The sequence below is a fragment of the Lissotriton helveticus genome, chromosome 7 (genome assembly GCF_964261635.1).
Source record: "Lissotriton helveticus chromosome 7, aLisHel1.1, whole genome shotgun sequence".
NCBI lineage: Eukaryota > Metazoa > Chordata > Amphibia > Caudata > Salamandridae > Lissotriton > Lissotriton helveticus.
Genome location: NC_136068.1, coordinates 1726692359 through 1726712225, shown reverse-complemented (window position 1 = coordinate 1726712225; position 19867 = coordinate 1726692359). Strand labels below are relative to the sequence as shown.

At 43.5% G+C, this 19867-nt stretch overlaps 1 protein-coding gene across 1 annotated transcript in view; it reads left to right on the top strand.

The window, feature by feature from the left end:
* LOC144767649 (B-cell receptor CD22-like) overlaps positions 1-19867 on the top strand; it is a 242245-nt gene that overhangs the window by 196959 nt on the left and 25419 nt on the right. The window contains exons 7-9 of the mRNA XM_078651048.1: positions 6052-6145; positions 6231-6300; positions 17591-17694. Coding sequence (XP_078507174.1) covers positions 6052-6145; positions 6231-6300; positions 17591-17694 — 268 coding nt within the window. The remainder of the gene's footprint in view (positions 1-6051; positions 6146-6230; positions 6301-17590; positions 17695-19867) is intronic.

Genomic DNA, 19867 nt, shown 5'->3' with positions numbered 1-19867 from the left:
ACTAGGCCAGAATCTCCCTCAGTTCCCAAGGTGATACCCACTACCCCCTTAGTCTGTGGACCAACACTGCTAACTGTACTAGTGGGTGCAGGTGCCTTAGGGGCTGCAGTGTTGGGGGCTCCACCCTTTTTACAATCACTTTTCCAGTGAGTGGTATTTTTGCAAAAGCTACACCATGGTTTTCTTTGACCTTCTTTCTTCTTCTTCTTGGAAGTTTGGGACCCACCCTCAGTATTAGTTTGGGGCCCTGTCGAAGACTTCTGGTCTTTAGCTTTCTGCTCCCCACCCTTCTGGTCTGTTTTCTTTTGGTCCGAACCCTGGTTCTGGTTCTGGTTCTTTTGCTTAACTCTGGATCTAACCCATTGGTCTGCCCTCTTTCCCAATTCTTGGGGAGAGGTCAGATCTGAGTCAACCAAATGTTGATGCAACTGCTGGTTCTGACAGTTATTTAAAATCTGTTCTCTCATAAGCAAATTGTACAATCCTTCATAGTCTGTAACCTTACTTCCCAGCAACCAGCCCTCCAGAGCCTTAGTGGCACATTAAAAAAATTCAGACCAGTCCTGAGTCTGTGTCTTCTGGGTATCTCTGAACATTAACCTGTACTGTTCAGTGGTTAAGCCTAACCCATCAATCAGAGCACTCTTTAGGACCAGGTAGTTTCTAGAATCCCCATCACTAACTGCGAGGAGTCTGTCTCGGCCTCTACCTTTAAAGGAGAGCCACAAGATTGCTGCCCACTGATCCTGAGGGACCTGCTGTACTTTGCAGGCTCTCTCAAGTGCAGTCATCCATTTGTGGATATCATCCCCAACTTTGTAGGGGGGCACAATCTTACTCAGGTTTCTATTGTCATAGGACCTGTCTTTATCCTTAGGGATAGTGCTGCCACCAGTGGATCCTAATCCACTCTATCTAGGCTGCCTTGCTCTAGCAAGTTTCTCTTTGGCCAGGGCAACTTCTAATTCTTGCTTCTGGATCCTAAGTTCAGCCTCTCTCATTTTGGCCTCATGTTCCCTTCTCTGAGGGCTAGTCAACTCCCTTCTGGAGTGACCATGAGAACCTCTAGAAGCTTGGGAGTTATTGGATTCACCTGAGTGATTCCTCCTCCTCCTTTGATCCTGGTTAAGTCCACTTGGGGGTCTGAATGGGTTGGACCCACCTTCAGTCCCAAATAAGCTTAAGTTAGCCTGGTTAAGCCTGCTGACTAACACCTGGCTATTTCTCTCATCATCAGACCCACTTTCTTCCTCCTCCTCCTCTTCTTCCTCATCCTCAGGCTGAGTATCTCCAGTGTTCTGGTCTTCCTCATCTATCTGGATGACAGGGGCAGGGGCATCAGTGTTTTCTTCTTCAGAAGGAGAGCCTCCATCTCCAGTCCCTGAGGGGCCTGGTTTGGAGGTCTTTAGAGCTTCAGACTGGTCTAAAAGCTCTCTGAGGTGACCTGCTGTAGGGGTAGGACCCGTTTTGATTCCTCTCATGGAACACAGCTGCCTCAGTTCCTTAAAAGGAAAGATAGCAAATTTGGATGGTGCCCTTAGAGGGTCACTCTCAACAGAGATAGGTCCAGTGGACCTCTCTGCTCCAGACATTGCTCTAGTGTGGTGGATGTGTTGCAATCTACCTACACTTGTGTTTTCCTACAAAACCTATCTAGTAGTTGTAGTCAGGGTGTGCTACTCCCTATCCTCTACAACAACTAAGTTCAGTAGAACTTAAGTATACTAGTCTTGTTTTAGTGTACCTATCAGGTACCTGTATGATCTTTCAAATGATACTCTCAAAGATTTTAATGGTAAAACAACAGCAAGCTCAAATCCCAATCCGCTGCTCACCAATGTGAGAAGTTGGCCTCGTATATTATGCTCACTAGTTCTAGTGATCACCTTGTACCATGCCAAGCAACCCTTATGGTGGAGGTTGTAAAGTCAACCTTATAGACAAGCTATCCTAGGGGTAGCATGGACTAAGCAGTCTTAGGCTAAACTCAGTAAAGGCATGTGAAGCAAGCTGTTTTACCATACACAATCCCCTTGAATACCAAATGAAAGGACACCACACAGATATATATTGAAAATATATATAGATTTATTTCTACAAATATACCCTATACTCTTTATGAGCACAGAAGCAAATGCGTTAAAACAAAACACAGTTTAAATATACAAAAGTTGCACAAATATGGATGAGCCCTAGGGGCCACCTAAACCATATACTAAAATAGTGGTATAAGAACCACTATGGGCAAAGTGAAGAGACCTAGGGCCTGGGGAATCGCTGGAGCTGTTCGGGACTAGCAGTGATGAAGTCGGGAAAGGCCCGCGGGACTCGGGTGCAGTGCGGAAAGCGCACGCATGCACCAATGCAATGTCAATGGTGCGTAAAAGTTATAAAGTTAGTGTTTTAAGAACCTTCCGATGGACCTACAAGGATAAAACTTTAGACACAGGCACTAAAGGTGTACACCAGTGTGGGAACACCGGCGTTGCTGAGTTACCTCACCCACAGGAAGCGGGTGCACAGGTGCGAAGTAGTGTCGGGTTTCGTCACGCAGGTAGATGGTGCTTGGAGCTGAAGATGCTGCAGGCGGGTCGTCGAGAAGTGTTCCAGTGGATCCAAGGGTGGATCTGAAGAGGTGAAGACCTGAAAGCAGAGGGGACAATGTTCAAAGTCACTAGCCAGTGACTACCGTGGAACCAGGAAGGAACCAGGCAATGTCGGGTGCAAACAGGTGATGAGGTGAAGATTGTCCGGATCGGCTCCACGGAACTCGATTGCAGCTTACAAGGGTCCACCTCCAAACGTCACAAGACCTCTAGTTTAATCACACAGAGGCCTTGAGCCATTAGGCGAGGGATAAATGAAACAGGAAGGGAAAGGGAGGGGACAGCTGGGAAAGGGATATACCTGTAACGACAAGAACAAATACACTGCTATTAATATTTCATCAATCACAGTCTACTCTCATTAAGTCTCGCTAATATGATCCATAGGTACCTTATAAAACAGAAGAAACCAGCCGTGTTACAACACCGCAACCTCTCTTGGCACCCTATGTACCTACAGGGACACACAAACGTAGGTCAAAGAGCAGTTACACCCATGAGACTCCATTACAGTATGACTCAACCCCCTTACATCTAACATACCCTGAAATGAATGCCAGAGAGTGGTAACTTGGAATCTGTTAGGTAAGGTAATTCAGAAAAGAATATATACAACGATCCGTAGCCAAAACAGGAAATCCTCTCCTCCTTATTTGTAGAATCGGCAGTGCGTGGGAAGCAAGAACCACAGCACTCCGCTCTACTGTGCATAAGGTCGGTTTGAACACAAAGAAAGTTTGTATTGAAACAATCCTGGAGTTACTTGAAATGCAGTAACAGGAGCAAGTCAATGAGTAAAGAAAACGATCCGTAGACAAAACATTAATCAGGCTTCTTAAGACGGGTGCACGGAAGCGTGTGGTTGTCCTTCACCACTGCGCTCCGCGAACCCTGCACCCAAGGAAAACAAGAAATCACTCCCCGTAGTTTACAGCACTACGTGTTGGAGACAAACGGCAACGCGTGGCAACCTACCACCGCGCTCCGCTTTCTCTGAAGTGAGGCGAGCAGAATGCGGCAAGGGTTGCTCGCAAGGTCTGGACCCTCTCGAACGGCAGCTAGTCTCACTCCTACCTCGATTGAAGATCTTTGGGCAAAGTCCGATGCTGCTGTCAAAACGCCAACCCGCTACCTGCAGGAAACGTCTCAGTGCAGCGTCAGTGGAACTGCGTCTCTGGCCGGCGTCTCCTGGAAGCGGAAACGCCTAGAATTACACGCAACAGGAAGCGTGCGTGTGGCAAACAAATACTCCCTACAATGCCAGGAGTTCTGGGTAATGTAGTTCTCTATTCTCTCGCTCGCGCCACGAGAGCTCTGTTATTGCAGGCGCGACCTGTAGGTTCCTGACAAAGATTGTCTCTGCAGCCACGTGGACACGAAGAGGTCAAGGACATCCAGGCATTGGTCACGAGCTGTCCCATGAAGGCTCTCGCTGATGACGGTGTCGGCAACTTGATTGGAGCAAACAGGCCTTGGCTAAAGCAAGCCACGCTGGAAAAGATTCAAGCTTCTCACTCGGACCAGGAAGGTCAGAGCGGGTGCTCCTTTTCAGGGGAGCAAGGGCCAGTCTGGAGCAACCAGACCAGCGGTGTAAGTCGTAGTTTTCGTCGCCAAGATGGCCGCTAGCCACGTGGCAAGTGGCCGGGATGGCGCGTCGAGTGGCACAGTGCAAAAGGGCCCCACGCAGATCGTGGAGATGCTGGGGGACTGATCTTCGGTGCAAGGGCTGCTCGATGTTAGGGCTTCTCAAACCCCAAAGCACAGCATCGAGGGTGCCTCGGGTGCTGCGCAGTCAGCTTCTCGGGGGTCTTTCAAGAGGTCCGGTCCCACGTCTCTAGGTGCCTCCACGGGTCCCTTCTTTGCAGGGACTGTGGATCGGGCTGTGAGATGTCTGGGAGTCTGGGTACTCTCCTACAAGAAGTGTTTTAATTCAACAGTCATTTCCTGTTGCTTAGTACAATCTTAATAACCATATTGAGTATAATTAAAACAGCACATAGACATGTTCTAGCAGTAAGAATAAAATGAATGATTCTAACATATTTAGAATGTTCCACGCAGCCTAACACCTTAAAGACTTTTTCTATGTGCAATACTATGAGAGCATGGGATAGGTAACTTGCCTCTAGAGTTTCTTGGGGTCCAGTGCACTGGATACACGGTCACAGCAGATCAGCTCTGGTTATCAGACTTGAGGTCAGAGACAGCATTCACTCTGAAAGAAGACACACATCAGCTGGGTTCAGCTACTTTTCTCTCTGCATCGACTCACAGCATAAGAGTAGAAGTTGTGACAATCTGGCAGGACCTCTTGTGATAATCTGGTGTGAAGGTCTCTCTACATTTTCAGTCAATGTATGGGCTTTTTATGGTTGACCACTGACTTAGCCTAAATGGGGGACTATTGATTAACCAGACATAACGAGTATGAACCATGATCAAAATACGTCAACTCAGACTACATGTTTATTTTACTCATCCACTATCAGACCATTAAATGTAGATAGCATGGAGCTTGTACAGACTTGTGTCGGTCTATGTGTTAGCTAAGTCATTGTTTATATGAACTGACACTTTTACAAGTTTTGAGAAAGATAATGACACACTGAATGTGGATCAAAAGCAGACAGACTAACTTAACAAACTCAAAATCGAGTCTGTCCGAGGGAGTTTATGACAGTTCAATCAATACTGTTTTGGGTCCTTTTGGCTTTAGTAACTTTACAAGTGCAGTTTGTGAATAGAAATAGACTTACTCTTTTTTGGGTTGGTCTTTGTCCCTTAATAAACACCCCCATAACCCATCCTTACTCCTCCCTAAACCCCATATATTTTGTAGTAAGTTTGTACACATTTTCAACCACCCCTTGGGTCCTTATTACATTACTACTAAATATGAAATGTATATGTATGAGGATCTCCCCTTTGAAAAGATAGAAGAGATGGCAGTGGAGATTTACACTCATACGTTTGCGAATATAATTTTGTAATACTTTAGTAGTATGATTGTAGTACTACTAAAGTACTAAAAAATGCAGTTTGGCAATAGGGCCCAGTGTTTCCTACCCACCATAGCACACATCTCATTGCAAAATTCCTCTGTGATGTGCAGACAGAAGATGCGGTAACATAGCAGAAAGACACTGAACTGAAAAGGAATGGTTCTGTAGTCTTGAAAAAGCACGTTGATCTAGGGAGAGCCTGCTCCACCTGGGAAAAAAGGTAAATACATGATTGGGGAGGGCTACAGTAATAACACTCCAAAAGGAATTATCTCCAGACTCACCTTGCACTGTTGTCAGGATATACTAATACCATTGTGTATAATTTGGCAAGGCACAGACAATCTCAATGATTTTGGCATCCCATATTCAGCTTCCCCCATCTGCAACTTACTTATCAGTTTGATTTCTACCTGAATTACATTCCTTTTCTGTCTTTGCAGCCGCCTCTGAGAGCTCAACTTTTGCTGTTCTTGGAGGTGTTGCAGCAGCCATTTTCCTAATTCTGCTCCTGCTCGTGATTTTCATTATAATAAGGTACAGTGCTCCCAAAACACCTGGAACGGTGAAGCTGGTTTCTGATAAACATCAGCATCTCAATGTCTGTGTCTTCCTTCGTTAGGGGCAGAAAGAAAAAGGTGACAATGGCAGTGAAAGAAGAACTCCCCACTACAGCTACTGGGTACCACAGAGTGAGTAGAGTCCTTATACAGTAATATCATTAGTAAGGAGAAATGAAACTACAGGCCCCTAGTTCATATAGTACTTGCCAATCAGGGCCAAATAGCATTTATGTATCGAGGCAACATTTGACATGTGTGGGACTTCCTGTGTGACTCCTTTGCCACTCCCACTTGTGCATCCCACATTTTCATGTGACATGGAATAATAGGGAGCATTGTTCTAGAGCCACCGTCTTTTAGCAGTAGTTAGCAACTCTTGAAATGTTGTTTTGTTATGTCTCGGCTATGGACAGTTTTAGCTCTCTGTTGGTCAGACTTGTAGTTTCGAATATACATATAGTGGGCTTTGGGTCAACCCCCTGCTCATGAATGGGATGGCTTTGTTCTCTAACTCAACTGGTGGTTCTTAATGTAATGGCTTTTGTCCCACTTTGTGTGTTTGACTGACCCAAGAGTATTTCATTTGCATGGTTTTCTCCTGAGTTTATTTGTTTCCTTTACATGATTACATTGCTTGCATTAGGGAGCTATTGCATTAATTTCCTTTTTGTACTCCGTAGTATGGGGCAGATTTACAAGCCCCTTGTGCCTCATTTACGCCGCCGTTGCGTCACTTTTGTGACGCAGCGGCAACGCAAATCCTGCTCCATGGTGCGGGGTTACTTACAACGTGACGCATCTGGGAGATGCGTCACGTTGTAATGGCCTGCGCCACATGTAGGCGTTCCTGTGCAGGGGGGGCGTTCCGGGGCAGGAACGCCTCCTAAAAGTGGGTGAGTGAAATCTACAAGATTTCACTCAGTCACTTTTAGGCCCATGCTGCGTCAAAACCCTGCGCCTGCCTGAAGTAGGCATAAGGATTGACTCAGCATTAACTAGATAGGGCCCCAGAGCATTGCTGGAGCTGCGTCGCGCTTGCGACGCAACTCCAGCAATGCGTCACTTTTACGGCACAGATGCGTCAGGCATCTGTGCAGTTTTTGCACCATGGTGCACCGCATTGTAAATGCGGCGCATCCATGATGGCGGAGCTGTGGCGCACAATAACTGGCGCATCCCTGCTGATTTGCAGGGATGCGCTAGTTATTGTAAATATGCCCCTATGTATTTTCTTGCTCTCTTACTCGTGTTCTACTTCCCCCTTTGCTTTACCCCTACTAGCTCTTGCTCTCCATGTTCTTTCTCCTCCCCACACTCAGCAGGGCCATTTCCAATGGTAGGCTGCCTTGAAATTAGTTACCACGCACTAGTGATTCGTTTAAGAATTTTTTTTTAAACCTCACTTTGAAAATAGAGCTGTGCTTGTTTATTTAGCCTTCATTCCTGCCACCATAAAAGCACAGCAGATCCTGGGCTTGGTTTTTAACTTAGCCATGTATGTTTGTTTTTTTAGATATCTTGATTGTGGTGCAATTTTTAACCGTCAAAGATTTAGGCTAAGATTAACTAAGATTTTGTGTCCGGGTTGCACCACTTTTCATTTATCCCAAAAGTTTCAGAATGGATTGTAAAACATTGCCTTGTGTTACTTTGTGCCTGGGAAGTGTCACGTAGGTGAAGCATTTGCATTTTTGTGCATCCATACATGTATTTTGACATAAACCATATATACTAACGTCACTGAACAGGGGTTTGCGCCAAACTGGTGCACCTACCCAAGGCTGTCATGAAAGGGAGATGTCATTATTTCTCATTGTTACTTCCTCTGTGCGTGAATGCTGCATTAAAAGGAACTTTTGGTGCAGGACGTCACCCCTTCCTGCACACAATCTATCCTGAACTTAACACAGGTACCCTTACTCCATGGCACAAAGGTGCTATGCATTTGTGGTAGGGAGCCCATTGTAAGCCATCTCAAGGAGAGAACTAAAATGTGCCATGTCATTGTAAATATTATGCAGGTCTGATCTCGCTTCGTTGGCGGGGAATCTTCGTAAATCCAGTACTTAGCATTTAAGTTTGATAGCACAGCTTCGTGAAAATTAACTTTAATAAACCACATGATGCTAAGGAACACTTTTTGCTTCATTTCTGATTTGCAACCAATGTTGCTCTAATTTCCAACACACATTAGGGTAGACATGCACAACATATACAAGTTTTGAGAGGTAGAAGGAAGTGTCATATAATCTTGGAAAATACTGCAGCTTATTGCAGACAAAGAGTTTACCTAGCTGTAATTATGACGGGCACAACAGAATCAGAGTTAAATAATACATTTATTTAGACTTTTGTCCGTAAAATCATTAAATTCAATTAAATACCAACCACATTTTAAAATCAAATACAGTCAAAATAACCATGTATCCCCAATAACACCAATTCATGAATGCCCATATTTCTCATAGATCATAAAAAGCACATCAGGTCCACTGTCACATCTAAAACTCGAATACTGGCTAAAACATCAATTGAAGGGAGATGCGACAGTGGCCCATAAGATAAGAATAAAGGTTTAAAAAAATTCCATCCCCTAAGTGCATTTACATTGACCGTTATTTTTCCTATTTTTCACTTCCAAGAATGGAATCCCCATGACTGCATCAAGATCTGTTCTAAATTGTAAAACTTTGTGATGAAGTGAAGTGTCTGACAGATAAAAGAGAGACGGATAGATAAACAGTTTTTGAGCTAAGTAAATCTTATTTTTTTGGCTGGAGAAAATACAAGAAATTTCCTGAAGTTATTTCTTTAAACTCTTTTTCTACACGTTTTTCACCGATTATAAAATATCACCTTTAACTATACTAAATATACTAAAGATTTCAGATATTTAAAATGGTAGTAGGGGGATTTGGTGTAAAGAAAGGTTTTACAAGCGGTGTTTGACAAACCTCCTTCCATACCACCACCAAGGAACCCACCTGAAATGGAGCTCTAGATCTTATTTCCTTTTCCTTTTTGAAATTGGATACTTTTTTCTAAAAACGACGAATTTTGTCTTATCTAAATTAACCCTCATATGATTCGATGCACAGTAAACTGTCAATGCATCAAGCTTCTTCTTGAAACTACTTGAAGTATGTTCTAAAATAACGAGGTCATCAGCATATATAACAAAAGAGGATATGGGTTGCAATCAATTTTGAAGAAAAATAATTGAGTTATTTAGGCTTGCTGAAAGTTCGGGCACATAGAGACTTAAGAGGATCAGGGTTAACACACAGCCTTGGCGTGAGCCAATATTTATTTATATTTTCTTGGTTAGTCTACCAGACTGATCCATCTCCACCTGGGTCCAAAGTGAGGCATGCAATGCTTGAATCCAAGACAACAAACCTCCATAAACATTACAAGTGGGCAGTTTGTCCCATAGGCTCCCTCTATTCACTGTATGTCCACAAACTGGACAATCTTTACATTATTTCTACTGTTTTTTTTAATGAAGCCAAAAGGGCAAAACAATGGTCCGTGGTGGAATGGCCTGCCTGGAAACCACCTTTAATAGGCAAAAGTTTATTTTCTAAAATCCAGTCTTCAAATCTTTTGAGCAAAGGTTTGGTGAATATTTTTGCTGGCACATCGAAAAGACTGATTAGCCTGAAATTTGATGTGATTATATCATCTCCTTTCTTCAAAAGTGGTTTGATCATAGAGCCCTTCTAGGACTTCTGAGGAAAATTCCTGTTTCAGCTATCCGTCGATACAGACATTCCAGATTCTCTGCCCATTCTTCTATGCTATTTTTCAATACAATTGCTAGGATGTAGTCTAGTCCATCTGCCCTACTTAAACTCAACCCAGCTATTGTATTTTTAGTTCTTCAGTGAAAAAATCAAAAGTATCTGGATCAATATTATATACTTTTACCTGATCTTCTGATGAAGAAGGGCCATAGAGTATATACACATGTATAACCCAATCCTCTTCGGAAATTATATAAGAGGGCGGCATTGCATGTGAATCAGCTATATCATTCTTCAAACCCCAAAATTGTTTCTGATTCCCTGCCTGGATGACTTCCAACATTTCCCTCCATTTTCTATTGTAGAAGCTAACTTTCTCACTTTTAATCAAGAGTTTATATTGTCTTTTCACCCATTTGCCTCCGATGGACACATCTTGAAGGCATTTTGTAATTTCCTTTTCTCTTTTTTTACTTTCTACAATCTTCACTAAACTATGAAAGTTGCAAACCAGTCTATTTTATTTAAAACTATATTCAAATTAATACTGGGTATGTAAGAGGTTAGATATTGGTTTTGTGGCACCAAAGGATAACAGTAATTTGCTCTCAAGGACCAGTTTTCTCTCTAAACAAGCATTTATAAAATACCAATTAAATACCACAAAGTGAATAATAGTACTATCGCTCACTTATAGTCCATATAAATGGCAGATGTCAGAATGGAAAGCTATATTTAATAAGGTTATTACACTTTTATGAGACCAGATAAATAAAATCTGTATAGTTTTCATAAATGCCAAGGTGCTTTAGCTGTCATTATATGGTAGCCAGAAATTTTGAATTCTGCAAAGTCTGTTGTATTGGGAATGCTAATTTTTATACGCTTTTTAAAAAGAATAGATGTGTTATTAGCAGTAATTCAGTTCACAATTTTGTAAACAGGCAACACTGGCTAGTATAATGTTATTTAAAACATGGGCTTCACAGGCACAGATCTTTTTACAGATCTGATGCACCAGGAGCAATGATGGTGTCACTGGCCTTCTCACTTCTGCTTCTCTCACATGAGGCCAACCACTTTCTCTTTGTTTCTACACTACGGGGGATATGTACAACAGAAGTAGTGGCGTGAAGCGGTAGCCGTCATGGCTTAACGCCTCACTCCTCCACTTCAGAAACGCAAGTCTGCACCATATTAACAACAGTATGGTGCAGCCTTGCGTTTCCTCCTGCCCTGACTCTACACTTAGCAGTGTAGTGCCACGCAGGCACCTTTGCCTAATAGTGCAAGGGTGCCTGTGTGCAGGAGAAAGATTGTTTATGTACAGGAAGGTCCTCCTTCCTGTACATATAAACAATATTGAAATGCCATTTTGACACTTCTATGTGTGCCTCCTGATGCAGCACACATGGAAGTTACAAAATGTCATTTTTTAAGAGATTGTTTATGTGCAGGAAGGTGGACCTTCCAGCACATAAACAATAGAAGGTGTTTTGCTTTTTCCATGTGTGCTGCATAAGGCGGCACACATGGAAAACGCAACAATGAGGAGAAATATAGCATTCCTTCTTGTTTTGCCAACTTATGCTGCCTTGTAAATAAGGCAAAGCCCCCATTGCCATGGAAACGTCACAAAAAGTGACGTTCCATGGCGATAGGGGCTTCTACATATGCCCCTATGTGCCTCACTCTCTGCTCTTAACTATTTCCCTAATATCTGTCTCGCAACATCGTTCCCTTGCCTTTAATTTCTATCTTCCTGTAAATTTCTATTTACATCTTTTTACACAGCCTGGCAGTTTGGGCTTGACTGTTCCCATGGGAAGCAAGATTAAGACTGATTTTCATATGTATGGGTTTAGACTGGAATGGCTTGGGGAGAAAAATAATGCTGGGTTTAGATCCAGATCTCTGTACTCGGGGAATGTTGGCATTGTTCAGCATTCTGTCCATTAATTGATCTTTTTGCTTTTTCATATACAGCAGATTTATTTCTAAATGTAAATGTGCCGCCTTTGAAGGAAGGTACGCAAACAAATGGTGGATTGAATGCTGAATAAATAATACATTCATACCCAGTCAAGAGATCTGAGTTAAATCCATTGTTCTTTTTCTCACCATACCACCCCAGTTTAGACCCAGTCATATGCAAATCAGTCTTGACCCTGTGCCTCATGGGAACAGTCCAGACCAAACTGCCAAGCCAGGTCCTCCCTGGACCGGAAACAGGCATCCTGGGACTGGTTTCTGGGTATTACCCTCCATCAGCCAGGCTAGCTTGAATCCAGTGGCACCATGAGCAAGGGACCCAGGTCTGGGAATACCCATCCCACTTAGGGTGAAAAGTGCTATGCAAACAAAGGATGGACGGAATGCTGAATAAATCATACATTCACTTCCTGTCAAGAGATCTGGGTTAAATACATTGTTCCTTTGCTAACCATGCCACCCCAGTTTAGACCCAGCCATTTACAAATCAGTGTAGACCCTCTACATCATCGGAACAGTCCAAGCCGAACTGCCAAGCCAGGTCCTCCCTGGACCGGAAACAAGCATCCTGGGAAAGGTTTCTGGGTATTACCCTTCTTCAGCCAGGCTAGCTTGAATCCAGTGGCACAGTGAGCAAGGGACCCACTTCAGGGCAAACCCATCCCACTTAGGGTGAAATGTGCTAAACAAACAAATGATGGACGGAATGCTGAATAAATCATACATTCACCCCCAGTCAAGAGATCTGGGTTAAATCTATTGTACTTTTGCTCAACATGCCACCCCAGATTAGACCCAGCCATATGCAAATCAGTCTTGACCCTGTGCCTCATGGGATCAGTCAAGACCGAACTGCCAAGCCAGGTCCTCCCTGGACCAGAAACAAGCATCCTGGGATCAGTTTCTGGGTATTACCCTTCATCAGCCAGGCTAGCTTGAATCCAGTGGCACAGTGAGCAAGGGACCCACGCCTGGGCATACCCATCCCACTTGGGGTGAAAAGTGCTACGCATACAAATGATGGACGAAATGCTGAAGAAATCATGCATTACACTCTGTCAAGAGATATGGGTTAAATCTATTGTTCTTTTGCTCACCATGCCACCACAGTTTAGGCAGGGGCCACAAAGGCAGTGCCAGGGTTAGCAAAGGGCAAGCAAGGGGTCGCAACTGCGACTCCTGGCAATCCCTAAATGATGTCCATGAATGTTAAACTTAGAAACTTCCAACTTATTTTTCGCTTTGCCCTTAATATTTACCACCATGTCGTGAGAAGTTGACCCCAAGTAAGACGGTGTACTCTCAATTCCAACAGCAACTTCCACAGGTTTGTCCAAAGTACGATTTGGTGTAGTCAGCAATGTCTCTTGGATTTTCTTATTGTTGGTATGTTCGACAATTTGGTCTTTTATTATTTCCACCTGAAAATGTTTTATACTCACAAGTAGAGGCTAACCCTCTTAGAGCACCCACAAAACGATGAATTAATTCACCAGGAAGTTGATGACGACTATAAAACTTGTGCCATTCGAGGATTACGTTCTTGTGAGGTTTGAATCTAACATCCAAAGATTTTTATTGCCGATGCGTGCTCATCTTTAGTGTCACCATCCCATTACAACTTGGCGAGGTAAATGTTTGAGAATATTTCTACCTTCAGAACCAAGGCAATGCCTTAATAACGCATAATTATTCTGTGTGAACGCCCCAGCCTCAATAGCATCCATATAGGCTTCAAAACCTTATTTCCATTGTTCCCACTCACTACCAGAAGCACCGGGACTTGGAACAAATGGAGGTGAAAGTGCATTGCTCTGCTGCATTGTGAATAGTAATCTCAATTCTAAACATCAAAACACAACTAATGCTCATAAGCTACATATATCATAGTTACATACAATTATGTTTACAAATGTCACAAGTGTAATTCTAAAGTACTGCACACATGGTATTCATATCACTTATGGGTCTATAAGTTTGATGCTGATAAAATAATACAACGAAACATTTTAGAAAACATTGACATGCAAGGTGTGCACATCTCCCGAAGTCAATATTTTAGTGCAGTGTGCATGCCACTGTGAAATTATAACACAGCCCAATAATGAAATGCAGGGTAAGCACATCACAGTAATATGTAATACTTTATATGTAACACTGTACCACTGTGAATCTGATCGTAATTTGCAAGGTGTGCATATCACTGTAGAATAGAAGTATTTGCACCAAAAATAGAAAATATTCAATTTCGCCACACGGCGGAAACCCAAATGTGTGGAAAGAATGGAGTAAACACTCTGAGCTGTGCACGAACCTCAAAGATGGCCGTGATTGATGTATAGAACGTGTTAACTTCTGCGGTACACTCAATTTACGTAGGCGATAGAAGTAGCACCAAACAAGCAAAGTACTTTCAATATGGTGGCCGATAATAACTTCTGCAATGTTCTATTTGCGTAAGCCTAGCGCGGTAAATTCAAAATGGCCACTGGTAAAGACTTGGGGCCTCATTTATGAGAAATGACGCATCGCTGCGTGAAAGCAGCGATGCGTCACTTCTCAGTGCGCACTCCTTGCGACATTCCTGATGCGTCATATTTAATATATGACGCATCATGTCGCAAGGAGTTACACATACGTTAGTATTTCTGACGTATCTGTAAGCGCAAAAGTGACGCATTGCTGGAGTGTGTCACAAAAGTGACAAACTCCAGCAATGCGTCCTTTCACATGGGGCAAGCCCCATGTGAAAGGGCCTGCGGCAGTCTTACGCCTGCTGTGAGGCAGGCGCAAGATTTTGATGCAACGGCGTCCTAAAAGTGACGCAGTGAAATCTTATAGATTTCACTGCGTCACTTCTACGGCCCTTCCTTGCGTCAATACGCCCCCCCTTGCGTACATTATACCTGGCGCAGGTATAATGTGGCGCAAGGCTTTACAAAGTGACGCATCTACCTAGATACGTCACTTTGTAAATATGGCGCAACAAGGCGCATTTTTTACACCACTGGTGCGTCACAAAAAGTGACGTACCGGTGGCGTAAAAGTGACGCAGAGCTTCATAAATGAGGCCCTAGAGTTCCAACCAAGTAGGCATCCATCGCCGGAAAAGTACATTTCCACAACAGCTCCCTGAAAATGCAAAACAAGCAGAAGCAGCTTGCCTCAGACCCAGGGTGCTATTTTGAAGCTAACTTCACTGGTGACTTCGATAGAAGGTCCTTTCCTTCTTTTTTTGTCCCGGTGCAGCTGGGAACACCGGATACAGACCACAAGTGGAGGTTCACCTCCTGCCAGTATCGTCTTCAATGAAAAGATGCAGCTCACTGTGGGATATGGCAAGCACGGTTACCTCTTTTATTAAGCATCTTTATACACGCTGGCAGGGATGCAAGATTACCACAACTGACTTTGCAGGGTTAGAAAGTATACATTCCATCCTACATTCTTTTGTCTTGTTACATCATCCACTATGTGGATACCATTACAAAATCCCACAAGAAGATCGCACCAAGAGCCAAGTCTTATCATAAAACCCTTCTATATATAGCTTTCAACCTAGGGATGGAAGGTAGACTAATCTGGTTAAACTCCAAACTGCAGCATTACAAACTGGAGGTTGTGTGTGTTCCAGGAAAGAAGGATGTGACAGATAATTATGCTCTAAAATTTGACATTCAATTGCATTGAAGATAATGATGATATATTTAAGTAATAGTTCTTTGTTTATTGAATTGTTAGAAAAGCGTTTCATATAATGATAACCTTTTGACTGCTGATCAATTGCATTTTAGTCCGGAATGTGCATGCTGATTCGATGCATTAGCTCGTCACAACCTTGCTGTGCTATTTACTACTCATCCACACATTCATTTGTTTTTCTTTGCTGCCATGATAATACATAGTTGAATTGTCAGCTTTTTGTGTTCACAGTGTAATCACTTATGCACAAATAGGCTTTCTTGAAGATGGAAGAAATGTACTATGTCAAATGTATCTCCTATTCAATATTGTCCTTTCTTTGTCTTCTAAATTCACCATTTACAATGCAAACTTCATCTTCTGAATTTTCTTTTAGGGTACTCTTCGGCAAAGGAACTATATTCCAAGCTTCCACGTAGTTGTAGCCCAAGTTAATTCTTTATTATGGGATTTTCTTTATAGGACAGCTGGGGGAAACATAAACAAAGGTGTCCAAGTATCACTATGAAGTTCCCTTAAAAAAGGGCAGACCAATGGCTTTGAAAGAGCTTGTTCATGGCTATTGTGAACTTAGTGTTCTGTAAAGGGTTGATTTCAACAACAATGCTTTCATCTTTAGTCAGGACAATTAGGCTTTAACTCTTGATTAAATTGAAGGAGTCGCGTTCCACATTCTAGACTTACGCTGGAACCCCTGGCCGATGGCTCTTTTGTTACCTGCTTTGTAGTGTGGAGGGGACAAAAATTCAATTGTCGATTACACATTACCTATGCCCATGATGCCGAAGGAATACAAACTCCTTATCCAGTTTCATATTCCATATTTATTACAGCGCCAAGAAAATTTGAACATACAAACACCTCATGATGAGTGTGTAAAGATACATGAGCACTAATACAAAACCAAGTCTACAAACTAAATTTAGACGGTGCAACAGGCACAGAATCACCAATTCCAAGATCAGAACACAAATGATTAAAGGGACTACATCAAGAGGTTTTACTTTGGCAGTTCATATGTAAACAGCAAATAAAACTGTTCCTACGCTACTTCTAACGTGACATCCCTACTTAGCTTTTCCCCAGGCAAGTTCTCTGAAAGGTGTCAGCACGTGAAAACTTCCTAAGAAGCGCACTCACGCCAATTGAGTCGAGTAGCGTAAAGCTACAGAGCTCGTTCTAAGATGCTCTCCTTTCTTCAGGTAAGGCAGAAGTGTGCAGACTCTGCCCCTAACTCTAATACAAAAAATCAAAAATCACACCCCTAAATACAACACGAGATCACTTCATTCAATTAGACCCCTCTTGTTCGGTAACCTTCCATGAGGTAGTGGACATTCAGCCTCTTTTTCGTTGACCTTGGTACCCAGGCCTTTCCAGACACAAATTAAATCCTCCTACATTATCAGCTCCACTTGTTCAAAGGCATCCTCTCCTCCCTAGGTCTTTTCCGACTCCTAAAACAAAGACATTATTCAAACTAACGAGGACAAATTCCTGCACCTGCTTTGGCGATATGAAAAGAGAGAATTCCACAAGCAAATAAATTCTAATTAGCAACCTTCAACCCGAGAGCGAACAGGGAGAAACGAAACACATAACAGGAGCCTTTATAAAAGATATGTCCATTAGTCATGAATATACTTCACACATATATGATTACCTACATTTGTACATTTACTACGTTAATTATTTAGTTACATAAAGAACTCTTAACATTCTGCTTACACGTTATTATACTTCACGTTCCAATTTGCATGATACAACGGGTAACATGTGGATGCGGACTAACCATGATTATAACGCACCCCTACAAATAGAGAGCGAAGTTGCGCTCTATCAATATTATACGTTTTGCTCCCATGCATCATAACTATGTTGCTATTATTGCATTGTTTATAACCAGCAAACACTGCTACTTACGTTATTCAATGAATGTTCTCTTCTGGAATACAATCTCTGTTTATTCTGTTTAACAGCATGTTGAAAACCATGAAGAGATATCGATGAAAGAGCATCTCTACGGAAACATAGATAATTACATCCATGTGAGAGGCCAGCATCACAGGAAGCCCATGCAAGAGTGAGTATGTGTGCATCATATGTACTTGTACCACAGGGTAAGAATGTGTTCACCTTCATACATTCAGCTACTTCCCTAAGAGGAGGCTGTCTCCATTAAGTTTAAGTTTAAGTTCGGGCATTTATATAGCGCACTACTCACCCAGAGGGTCTCAAGGCGCTAGAGGGAGGGGATCATTATTTGTCGAATAGCCAGGTTTTCAGTTCTTTTCTGAACGAGATGTGGTTCTGAGTAAGGCGGAGGTGGGTGGGGAGTGAGTTCCAGGTCTTGGCAGCCAGGAAGGAGAAGGATCTGCCACCCATGGTGGATTTTCGGATGCGCGGAACTGCGGCGAGGGCTTGATTGGATGATCTTAGTTGGCGGGTGGGTTTGTAGAAGGACAGTCGAGTGTTGAGGCATTCGGGTCCTAGATTATAGAGGGCCTTGTGTGCGTGGGTGAGAAGGCGGAAAGTAATTCTTTTGTTGACGGGAACCCAGTGGAGGTCTTTTAGGTGTCCGGTGATGTGTTCTTGGCGCGGGATGTCTAATATGAGTCTCGCTGATGCGTTTTGGATGCGCTGGAGTTTTTTCTGTAATTTTGTTGTAATTCCGGCGTAAAGTGTGTTGCCATAATCCAGACGACTCGTGACCAGTGCATGGGTGACAGTCTTTCTTGTCTCGAGGGGGATCCAGCGGAAGATCTTTTTGAGAATGCGAAGGACGTTGAAGCAGGAGGACGAGACGGCGTTGACTTGTCTGGACATTGAGAGAGAGGAGTCTAGGATGAAGCCAAGGTTACGTGCATGGTCTGTGGGTGTGGGTGCTGTGCCCAGAGCGGAAGGCCACCAAGAGTCGTCCCAAGCTGAGGGGGAGGATCCTAGGATGAGCACCTCCGTTTTGTCTGAGTTGAGTTTTAGGTGGCTCTGTTTCATTTATTTATTTTATTTATTTATAAGATTTCTAAAGCGCATAGCTGCCCGTAAGCGTCCCAGCGCTGACCCATTACTGATGAGATAGGAAGAGGGGGCTCATGGGAACAGCCATGTCTTCAGTGCTTTCCGGAATGCAAGCAGATTGGGTTGTGCCCGAAGGTCAGAGGGCAGGGAGTTCCACAATTTGGGCGCATTATACGAAAAACAACGGCCTCCTGTTCGTGCTCTGTTGATCTCAGGAACTCGTGTGAGGTGGGCGTTAGAGGATCGGAGGGGTCTGGAGGTGATATAAGGAGTGACTAGATCTTTGAGTATGGGGGAGCTTTTCCATTGAGAATTTTGTGCGTGAGGCAGAGCGCTTTGAACTGTACTCTTTCTATGATGGGTAACCAGTGTAGTTCCCGGATAGCTGGTTTGGCCGAACAACGGGTCTTAGTGTTGGTCAAAATCCTAGCAGCAGCGTTTTGTACTACTTGTAATTTAGTTATAACCTTCTGGGGGACACCCAGGTACAGTGCGTTGCCGTAGTCCAGTCTTGATAGGACGAGACCTTGGATCAAGAGTTTCCTTGATTGGAAAGGGAGCAATGGCAGAATTTTTCGGGTGGACCGTAGGATACCGAAGCAAACTCTAGCCGTTTTCCTAGCTTGGGTTTGCATGGTGAGGTTTTTGTCAAGCCATATACCGAGGCTTTTAATCTCAGGCTTGGGAGTTGGGGGTTTACCCATACAGGGGGGCCAGAGGGAGTCTGGATGGAAGTGGGCTTGGTTCCCCATCACCATGATCTCGGTTTTGTCGCTATTCAGCTTCAAGTGAGATCTGTCCATCCAGCTGACTATGTCTTTTAAGCAGGAGTAGAGGTCTATGGTGGAATTTTCCTGCTGGGAGAGGGAAACCACCAGCTGCGTATCATCTGCGTATGTCAGGAGTTTTATCCCGTGTGAGGTAACTATCTTTTCCAGGGGGGACATATATACGTTGAAGAGTGTAGGGCTCAAGGAGGAGCCCTGAGGCACTCCGCAACGTATAGGGGTCTCTTTCGATGTAAAATTGCCCTCTATGACCTGGAATGAGCGGTCCTGCAGAAATGATTTCAGCCAAGACAGGGGGATGCCTGTGATCCCAAGGTCTCTGAGTCGCTGGGCCATGATCTGGTGGTTGACCGTGTCGAAGGCCGCGCTTAGGTCCAGGAGGATCACTGCCACTGATCCTCCTGTGTCCATGATCCTCCTGGCTTCCTCGACTACCGTCACCATTGCTGT